General features: G+C 45.8%; 1 protein-coding gene and 1 long non-coding RNA gene across 2 annotated transcripts; both read left to right on the top strand.

Annotated features, from left to right (window-relative positions):
• The first annotated feature begins 801 nt into the window (after positions 1–801).
• LOC127296159 (zinc transporter 8) lies at positions 802–4,061 on the top strand. The gene is made up of 3 exons (XM_051326184.2): positions 802–1,569; positions 2,154–2,303; positions 3,489–4,061. Exons 1-3 carry the CDS (start codon positions 895–897, stop codon positions 3,792–3,794), a joined length of 1,131 nt encoding a protein of 376 aa, XP_051182144.1. The 5' UTR covers positions 802–894; the 3' UTR covers positions 3,795–4,061.
• Positions 2,310–3,174, top strand: LOC127296160 (uncharacterized). Its single transcript, XR_007848284.2, has 2 exons — positions 2,310–2,874; positions 3,081–3,174. It is a non-coding gene; the product is annotated as an uncharacterized lncRNA (long non-coding RNA).
• Positions 4,062–10,944: the final 6,883 nt, after the last annotated feature.

Below are 10,944 nucleotides of genomic sequence, written 5' to 3'. Positions count from 1 at the left end.
AATTCAAGGTCTCACCTTAACTGGTTGCACCTGTCAATGGTCTTGCTGAAGACATTGTTTTGGAAACTTGGCTTTTCTCCTAGATGAAAACACAAGATCTTTGATCGGACGACGACAATGATGTGCATTATTCTCTTCTTCGAGGCATTGTGGTTCATCACCGTGACGGGGTATTTGTTTCCTTTTTCTCTTTTTATTTTTTATTTTTTTCTTGATTGTTGTGCATCCCTCATGCTTTTGGACATATTGTTGATGCAGAGACTATGTGTATATCTTCTTGATATTAGTATTATTATCTTTATCAAAAAGTAGTTTTTAAAAGAGAAAAAATAAATATCTGGAAAGATATCACATCTTCCACCCACCAGAGTCCAAGCCTGTTTTTTTTTTCGGGTAAGAGTCCAAGCCAATTACGCATACCTCTTAAATGTGCACGGCCGCGTGGCAGCAAAATTACCCCATTACTGGAGAATAGTGTCGTCATCCTGGGGTAATTTACCTCTTTTGTAGATTAATTGCTCACCACATAGACCATGTGGTGTAATTTACCTCTTCAAACGCCGAAATAAAACAAGAAAAGAAAATCATCTCCTCCGATAACGAACACATCAATATCGACACCCTGTGCTTAGCGCCCCCTATTTCCTCACGCATGTCGTCACCTTGTGATAGACAGTCGTTTTCAAAGGATCTTCTAATTGCTCAAGCAGTTGAATCTATAAACCCTAATTAGTCGCGACATGACGTCGCTGCCTGCAGCAGAGCAGTTCTCCCGTCCCGTCCATATAAACCGGGCAACCAGCGTACATAGCTGCGCAGCTCTTGCTCTTGCACCTCCTCCTCACCCCTCGCGTCGTCGTAATTACGCGGGCAGCACCACATCCTTGTGCAGACATGAAGCCGAGCGCCGCCGTGCTCCTCGCCGCCGTCGTGGCGCTGCTCTTGGTCTCCACAGTGCGTGGCGCCGACGACGACGAGTGTGGGTCACCAGAATCGGCGGCGCACGATCGCGCGCGGGCGAAGCCTCTCAAGATCGCGGCTTTCTTCTCCATCTTGGTCTGCGGCGCGCTGGGTTGCTCCCTGCCCGTGCTGGGGCGGCGCGTGCCCGCGCTCCGGCCCGACGGCGACATCTTCTTCCTGGTCAAGGCGTTCGCGGCGGGGGTGATCCTCGCCACAGGGTTCATCCACATCCTACCCGACGCGTTCGAGAACCTCAGGTCGCCCTGCCTGCCTGACAGCGGTCCGTGGAAGGACTTCCCGTTCGCAGGGCTCGGCGCCATGGTCGGCGCCATCGGCACGCTCGTCGTCGACACCCTCGCCACTGGGTACTTCACGCGCGCACACCTGAAAAAGGACGCTGCGACAGGGGGCGGTAGCGCTGCTGTCGTGGACGAGGAGAAACAGGCCGCTGCTGCCGCCGCCGCCGCCAGCGAGGAAGGTGGGGAGCACTTGCACGTCCTGCACACCCACGCGACGCACGGCCACGCGCACGGGTCGGCGGCGCTCGTCGCGGCTGTTGGCGGCTCCGAGGACGAAAAGGACACGGTCCGGCACCGCGTAATCTCTCAGGTTGGTAACAACTTACTCGGATGACTCGTCACCTGCATCTATCGGATCACTCGTATTAGTTGTACAGTGCTAGGAATGAAGTATAAAGGGAGGCAATCTTAGTGAGGGGGACAAAACTAGCTAAAACCACATAAATAAGATAAATAAGGAGGTGCCATTGCTTCCGTTCACATGAGCATGGGGGGGGGGGGGCTGCGCCCCCTTGTCTCCGTCCCTGTGAGTATGTGATAGAATAGTGTAGGCTTAATATACCAAACAGCAAATTTGAGGCGATTGAGCACCTCCCAGAACCACCACATCCACCTATGCCTATGGTAGGTAAATTCATAACTTCCAAATGGTGCTTCCTTCATTTAACCCCAGAAACAAAATCTTATCTCCACAAATGTCACTATTGTAGCTTGAGTTTAGTTGCTTAAAACAGCGTGAGATGAGTACTAGATGCCCAATTAAAGAAAAAAACTCCACTAGCTAGCTTACATAATTTTAATTTCAAGGTAGAATGCCACATGAAGCGTCTAATGCGACCGTCCAATTATGGCATGTTGTTTTTGTGATCTTTAATGTTAACAACGATGTTTTAGGTGCTTGAACTGGGTATCGTGGTTCATTCAGTGATCATCGGCATCTCCCTCGGTGCGTCTCACGATCCGGACACCATCAAACCTCTTGTGGTCGCCTTGAGCTTCCACCAGATGTTCGAGGGCATGGGTCTTGGTGGCTGCATAGTTCAGGTAAAGCCATACCCGAACCACTCTTAATTGCACCTATTTTCTTTGCACACGGTTTGAATTGTTTTTAGCATTTTTCAGTTTAATTGTATTATTATTTACAGAGCACACACCATATCTCGCAATAATCAGTTATGTATCCAATACGAATATATACAATACATATTTATTGTCAAACCCAAGAATATACATGTCGCCAAAGGTGGACTACATGACTTGGTTGCTTCACTGTTACTACCAAGGAAAAAAAGAAAAACAGAATACTTTCCATGTATATCAACTTTAAAAGGATGCCATGCATGGAACTTTGTATGTATGGTCTCCATCAAAAGTGGAAAAGTTTGTTCTAATAAACCATACTACTTTTCGTGAAAGAGTGTACTAGGATGCTCTTACAGGTAAAGGGACGGTTGAAAATTATCCATAAACATCTAGTAGAGAAAGTAGAAGCAGGGCACTTCGGGTGTACTGAAATAACCCGACAAGTATATCAGTTAGATGTATAGACCAAAAAGTGAGCAAGCTTTTGAGTGACCCTTTTTAATACATAAATTCCCCCCAAGACACTTCAAAGGTAATTTTCATTCAGTGGGAGGCGACGTTCCCGTCGACAGCGAGGCGCCTGTGGTGACTTCGTCAATTTCAAGATCCAATCCGCCGGCTCAGTCTTCCGAAGGTGCTCATAGGGGTAGGGTGTGCGTGTGTGCGTTCATAGGGGTGAGTGTATGCGCGTGTATGTGAGCGTCTGCGTTTGTACTGTGTTCCTCAAAAAAAAAAAAGGTGGCCGGTGACGTTTCTATATTGTCGAAATAGCTTGTTTGATGGAGGCAGGTCATGTGCCCCCTTTTTCCTAAATGAAGGAATTTACACGCCATGCATATACACGTAGGTAGAATTTAGTTACTTCCACGTCAATATAATTATCATAGAATCAATTTAATCATGTAAGGATCTTAATAAACAGGAAATAATCTTTGCCAGGCTCTTCTATTGATTTCTCGATCTCGGATTTCACATTTAGGTGGTTTCAGCCCCATATCCCCCGTCCACTCCTAAAAAGAAGTTGCAAAAGAAATTACTAGTTTACTCGATGTTCTACATGTTGAGTATACTTAAGGAGGTGCAATGTTTTGTTAATCTGTGGCATGATTGGAATTTGGTTCTGATTTGTTGTTGACGGTGGTGCAGGCAAAATTCAGGGCGAGGTCCATCGTGACCATGATCCTCTTCTTCTGTCTAACGACGCCGGTGGGCATCCTCGTCGGCATGGGCATATCGCGGGTGTACAACGAGAACAGCCCGACAGCGTTGGTGGTTGAGGGCAGTCTCAACTCGGTGGCTGCTGGGATCCTCGTGTACATGGCCCTCGTCGACCTCCTCGCCGAGGATTTCATGAACCCCAAGGTGCAGAGCAGGGGGAAGCTGCAGCTCGGCATCAACATCTCCATGCTGCTCGGGGCAGGCCTCATGTCCATGCTCGCCAAATGGGCGTAGCCTGAAGCATGGGACACCGAACAGTTTTGCTCCGTGACATGCGAGTTCCAATATGGCAGGATGCAGAGAGGTACATAGGACCGTTGCGTTGAAACGAGAGACTATATCTTTGTACATGCTCCGTCTCCTAGACTGGGTTTGGAGTATCAATCGTGTAGATTTTAGACCGAGAGTTGAGAATGCGGGAAGTGTTGGTGCATATCTTGAGGGATTAACTATTTGTCCAACTTTGACAAATCTTCAAATAAAACAAGAAATTTGCTAGAACTAATTTTGTGCTCAGTCAAATCTTATACCATTTAATTTGCATCGTGATGTCGACTGAGAAATAGTTACACCCATAAACAAAGGAAAACTCTTTGAAATTTCAATAAAGTACATCAAGACAAAACATCGGTCTCCTTGACCGACGAACCTAGAAAAATTCGGCCCTATAAAGTTTGCATTAATGAGCTGAATATAGACCTTCCAAGTTCAGAGTTGAGACTTCTGAGTTGAAAGTACAAGTTGACATTTGTGATGACATAGGCAGACAAAGCTAGCATTACATTTTGATAATTCATAGATACCATAACATTTGGTGACTTTTATGGTACCTTTTATACATACTCCGTTTTCTAAACTGGGTTTGGAGTGCCAATCGTGTAGATTTTAGACCGAGAGTTTGAGAATGCGGAAACGGAGAATGCGGAAAGGCGTTTCCGCATATCTCAACGGATGTAGCTATGTGCCACCTTTAACAAGTCTTCAAACAAAATAAAGGAAAACTCTTCCAAATTCTAATAAAGTACATCAAGAGAAGTCATCTTTCTCCTTGGCCGGTGAATCTAGACAAATAAAGTTTGCATTAATGAGCTGAAAATATAGACCTACAAGTTCAGAGTTGAGACTTCTGAGTTGAAAGTACAAGTTGACATTTGTGATGAAATAGGCATCAAAGCTAGCATTACATTTTGACAATTCATAGCTACCATAACATTTGGCGACTTTTATGATACCTTTTACTAGTCACATAGAGGGAGAGGTACTAATTGATTGAACGGTTCAGATTTACCGGAGTAGATTAGGCCAAGCAGGCCCAACAAACAATAATTGTTGGATCTTTTTTTTTTCCAATAAGCAGCCAACCGCTCAGCTAGGCTAGTCCACCCCGCCGCCGCCTCCACCACGTCCGAGGCCAACGCCTCACCGCCGACATGCCGTAGAACGCGGCCTCCATTTGTGCACGCCGTAGCCTCCAGCTCGCACACGACCACTACCCACAAGCCCTAGCACACCGACGAACCCCATCACTGCTCTCCAAACCTGCCTGCACCTGCACGGAGCCGACCCCACCCCAGAGGACGCGGTCGGCGCGGTTCTTATCGATCGCCCGGATCAAGTAAGTTTCTTGCCGTCGATGCTTTTTGGTTGCCACCACAATCGATTAGTGCGAGATGTTCTTCCATCGTAGCACGTAGATTTGAAGCCAGCACAGTGGAACAACATGAGTTCCATTGTAGCAAGTATATATGAAGCCATCAATGTGTGATATTGGAGAATCCCCAAACCAAACTAATTTGGAGAACTGAACCAAATTACAGTTTGCTAGTGGACAGTGAACTACTCTAGCTGGTACCTTAGGACACTGAACTTTTAATTAAAATAGGACATTTCTTATTAGTTAAAAGAGTGTTTACTTGGCTTGTTGGATTTAATTATTACATACGATTTAGTGTCGTATATGTGTTGTAAAGTGCCTAGAGCGCAGCTCATAACTTGTGAAGCGGACTAATCTCTTCTAGTTTGCCAAACTGTCTAATTCCCTGAATCTTGAAAAAAAAATCATTACCCCAGCTTAGTAAACAATTGCTGTTATTTCGGATGAATTTTCTGTAACTTGGAATGATGACTTGTTCCAATTAAATACGGCTGGTTTGAGCAAGAAACTATGAACGGTATGTTCCGTTAGACCAAGAAAGACCAAGAAACCGTTAAATAGTTTTGAGTTTACTTTTTTTGAGGTAAAATAGTTTTGAGTTTACAAGTTTGCACTTAGTCTTCTTTGGATGGACAGTTAGTAATACTAGTCTCTACCTCAAGGTTTATTACCTGCCATCTATTTTCCTGATTGTACATGTTTTAGTTTGAAATGTAGTGGCACTTTACCTTCTTGCAGTTTGCAGTTACCCTCTTAGTGTCTCCTGCTGCTTAAATCGAATATGTAGTTCCCTGGAGCAGAAGTGGAAAATCCGGTGAAAGAAAATTTTGAAACCAAACATTTTATCTTTGTGATGATATTGTACTGTGCTCATAGCAAATAGTGTCTACTGTATTAATTTTGGTGAGGACTTCCGAGATCATGCTGGAAGTGTATTTACATGACTGCTGTGTCAAGTGCTTATGATCCTTACACCAAAGTCACTTTGGTGAAATATCGATGTTATTTGCTTAAAACAGCCCTTTTTGAACATGTTGCACGATAGGCGCCATGTTTGCGCCCAGAATTTGCAGTGTTTTTTTACTTTCACACTTCGCCAAAGTAAAGAGAAATGATTTTTTTTCTCTCTCGCTGTCAAGAAATGCAAGCTTAACCGCTCTCAGGAATTCTCAATGATAAATCATGTCACAACTTCACAACACCAGGTTTCCATGCTTGAGCCCACGAGGAGCCAGGAGGAGCATTTCCACAGCTGAAGAAGTACCGCCTCCCTGAGGCAGTCACACCAAGATGGCAATAATATGTTCAAGTTGACGATGGTTAATGTTGCTTCTCTTCTTTGCAAACAGAAGTTCCGGAAATGAACCAAGTTTCTGTATACACCAATAACCCTGGTATCATTTCCCTTCGAGGCCTTTTTCTGCTAAACTAGATTGCAGTTTGAAACACATAATTGCAAATGAAGTAGCGTCATAAACCATCCGAGCAACCTTAATTTTCACCTATCTAAAAATAAAATTGCTGCATAAATACACATTCATTTATAGAACAAAATGAGAGAAAGACTGAAAACAGGAAAGACACATAAGCAATATTTTGGATGGTAGCCAGCCTTTCTTGTTACATTGTCCTCACAGCAAAAAGTTCATGCGATTTTTTTTCAAAGTCTGCATATTTCAAACATCCCCATTATTATCATCATAAAGTGACAACTAATATTAACAAGTGGATACAATCAAATGGATCAGCTATTGTACTTAGGCCTTTCTTTTTCTTTCTTTACGAATAGGACTTTGGCATTAAAAGAAACAACGAACAGTACAAAGCACTCCAAGAAAAAACGAAAATTGCAACGAGATCCTTGAGAAGCCCTCCATCTTCAACCTCCAGACCGTGTCGACGGCGCGCCGTTGTACTCCTTGAGTTGGCCTGACGTTGTTGCTTGCGGACGGGAAGTCGCCGAACGGATCAAAAATACCACATCCGTTCCAGAGACGAAGAAGAAGGAAGAACTGCCGATGAAGCTCCTTGACGATCCGAAGATCCTCACAGCTAGACGAAATCCTCGAAGACTACACCACTCCCACAAGCCTATCGATGTTGCCGCCGAGATGGGGTTGAAGCCGGGGAGATCTTATTGCACGAGACGCCGCCACCACCACCTAAGCGCCGCCCCTACAAATCTTGATCCTAAAAACGAAGAACGAAGCCCTCAAAATAGGGAGCGGATCGAGCACTCCCACCGACGAGGGCCGAGATCCACCGTGCCTCCATGGCCGAAAGGCCATAGAGACGAGGCGATCAGCGGCGGCACCGGCAGGAGGCACGAGGCAGAGATCCAATCGCCTTCGGTCTTGTAACGTTTCGCGACATGTTCACAACCAAAGTTCATGTGAAATTTATCCAACCTCTTCAAAGTCCAAACAACAACCACCCTTATTATTTAGTGAAAACTAACATTTACAAGCAGATACTATCGAATTGACCAGGTAGTTTGCTTGAGCTTTGATAGCATTTCATCAAGGTGACGGTCCATGATTTCGATACGGTGTCCAGGAAAGTTCTTCGCTAGTTCCTGGAAGCAAAACATCATCCGCTTCGTCGATGATGACCTCAATTTCTGATACGATGTCCAGCACTGGTGGAAAAAGGGCCTTTAATCCCGGTTGGCAACAGCCATTAATACCGGTTGTGCAACCGGTATTAAACATGCGGGACTAAAGCCCCCCCCCCCCCCCCCCTTAGTCGTGGTTGGTTACGAACCACGACTAAAGGCCCGTCCACGTGGGCGCCAGGCGACGGTCGGGGCGGAGGACGTTTAGTCGCGGTTCTTCTGGCCAACCGCGACTAAAGGCCGCCGCAGGTTTAGGGTTTTAGCCCCCCCTAAACTTGGTTTCTTTTTAATTTGTATTGTTTTATTTCTTTTGTTTTTTATTTTAATTTTGAAGGAGTTTCACATATTCTACGGTACTACATACATGCATATGAATGTACAATTTCAAACAAATTTGGAATTAGAACCAAAAAGAATTCAAGAGGAATATACAATATATATTCAATATCATCAGATGACCATATACAATTTTGAACAAGTTTCCATACATAATTTAATGCATATGAAGTTCTACGTCCTCTACATAGTGTTCTCCTTTAGGATCGACGACTTCCCTCGTGAACCATCCAGCTAGTTCCTCTTGAAGTGGTCGGAAGCGAGCTTCTGGACTAAGCATCTTCCGGAGGTTATTCCTCTTAACATTGTTATCACACGGAACCCGCTCAGAGGTGTATCTCCGGATCATCTCACAAATATAGTATCCACATAGATTGGTCCCCGGTGGCTGAATATCCCCAGTCGCAGCCACTGACCTTTTAAATTCTAGCTCTTTTTTGAATTCACCGACCTTTTCATCTACGAACCGTCTCCAAACCCTACGAGGCAAAGAAAATTAAATGAACAAGAGAGTTATTAGTTACTTCATATTAGGAAATGAACGAAATAGGCCGATCGATATAGAGCGCAAATGAATGAAAATAATTACTTCTGCATCATTCTTCTCATGTCAGCCCAAAGCTTTGCATCCAGAGTCAGAGAGTCGTGGACGAGAACTGTGGAGGTGTGAAATTGAATTACTAGCAGAATCCAGTGGAACTTGCGGACACGATACATGCACAGTCATGCATAACTCATCGATTAGCCACATACCATGCATGGAGTAAATAAAAGAGAATATGCTCAAGACAGAAACACTCACCCAAAATGGCAAGGAAATAGAATATCACTTTTGAGTTTCTGCTTTGTAAGAAACCGCCACAGGTCTTCCTCCACGTCGGCGGGGTGTTTTTCTAACACATATCCATTAACGATGTGTGGGTCAATGAACCCAACATCATGCATGTTCCTTACTCTGCATTCCTTAATCTTCATTCTGCATAATAGCGTACACAACAATATAGTTAGGACATATATATAGTGCAGGCAATATGAACGAGATGGGGTAGAAATAAATCACTCACAGAACGTAGCAACTGATGATAGATTTGTCGAGCTCGCGCAGATTGAAAAGCTGGAACAATTCACTCAGATGAATTGTTACATAGTAATGTTTGAAGTGATGCTCATGTCTAACTTCTGCATAAATATATTCTTTGGCGTTTTTATTTTTTATGTAACCCTTGTACCATTTCAGCAGACTTTTCATTTGTGGAGGTAGATCCTCTTCCTGCGCAGGCTCGACGAGAGGCCCATTCGGCACATATGTAATTACTACCTCCTTCACTGGCGCCTCATCAAGGCCTAACAGTGCACGAAGAGTCATACCAATCAGGGCCGCTTGTTCTCTGGCACCCGTTACGGTCATTCCCTATTCTGCCGCAGCTGCTATGATTGTGGGGTCCACTAGTTCCACATCCGGACCGACGGCTTTCACTATGAGCGGGGCGATCGATTGTTTACTTTGTTCCCCGAGCTGGGCACTCGTTTCCCGCTTTTTTACTTGCTAATTCTTTCTCGGCCTCCTCCAAGGCTTTCTTCTCCTGCTTCTCCGCCAGCTCTTTCTTCTCCTTCAACATGAGTGTCTGCCTACGAAGTTCACGTGCATAGTCGTCAGGCAGATTCTTCGTGGCTTGGGACGGTGTGCTCAAAAATGACTTAGCCCACTTCTTTTCCTTGTCAGAATATACTGGCTTGGGCTCGGGCTCTCTTCTCGCCTGGCATTCCGCCCTCCATTTCTCATGGTGAGTAGCCGCGGCCGCGTCGACTTCCTCGGCACTACGTTCCTAAGGCCTCGTGGGGAGAGGCTTCAGTGATGGCTCCGGTACCTTTGTGGTCTTAGGTACATAAGGGTCCGGGTTAATAGTCCAGGACTGCTTCTTCGCCGGAGGTGGATTGGGGGGCGGTGTCTGCTTACCCGCCCGGGGCGGACTGGGGGGCGGCAGCTGCTTACCCGCCGGAGGTGAATTGGGGGGCGGCGTCGGCTGACGTGAAGGAGGTGTAGGTGAAGCAGCACCACCACCACCACCACCACCGCCACCACCACCGTAGGGGGGTGGACTTGTTGGCCTTGGCGCCTCGCCTGGAAACTTGATAAACTTCTTTTGTCATAGAATGAAATGGCGCTTGACATCTCCAAGTCTTCTCTCCCCTTCAGGTGTAGCAATGTCAATCTCCAGATCCTCAAACCCTTGTACTATGTCCTCCACCGTGACACGAGCATAGCCATCTTGAATGGCTTGTTGTGGTGGAGTGCTCCAGGTTCACATGGTAAAGCACCGCCGATGGCTACCTTCATGGACATGTTCCCCATTGGATAATACAGATGACATTGTTTCATCTCCTTTACATCGTCCACGGGGTAGCGAGGAGGCTCCGGTGCAGTAATTTCGATCGCCGGAGGCTCCGGTGCAGTAATTTCGATCGTCGGTGCATGTGCACCAGCCGGTGGGGCCTCCGTGGAAGCCACACTGCTTCTCCGCTACTGGCTTCTGACATCCGGTGGATGATCTTCATGCGTCCGAGCTGCCTCTCTTTCTTGTACTAGTACATCCACGGTTTTCTTCATCTCATTGAATTCCGATGCCAACCGCGCCAGCTCATCTTTTTGCCGATCCGTCTTTCTCTTACGACTTCTGTAACTGTAGGGGTCATTTTCCTCGGAAAACCCTTCTTCCCACAAAATGACGCCTTTGCCTCGTACACGTCCTCCGTGTTCAGGATTCCCGAGGGCTTTTGTC

Source organism: Lolium perenne, chromosome 4 (genome assembly GCF_019359855.2).
Source record: "Lolium perenne isolate Kyuss_39 chromosome 4, Kyuss_2.0, whole genome shotgun sequence".
NCBI classification, from domain to species: Eukaryota; Viridiplantae; Streptophyta; class Magnoliopsida; order Poales; family Poaceae; genus Lolium; species Lolium perenne.
The sequence above is the reverse complement of the archived record's forward strand: the minus strand, read 5'-3'. Positions and strand labels throughout refer to the sequence as shown.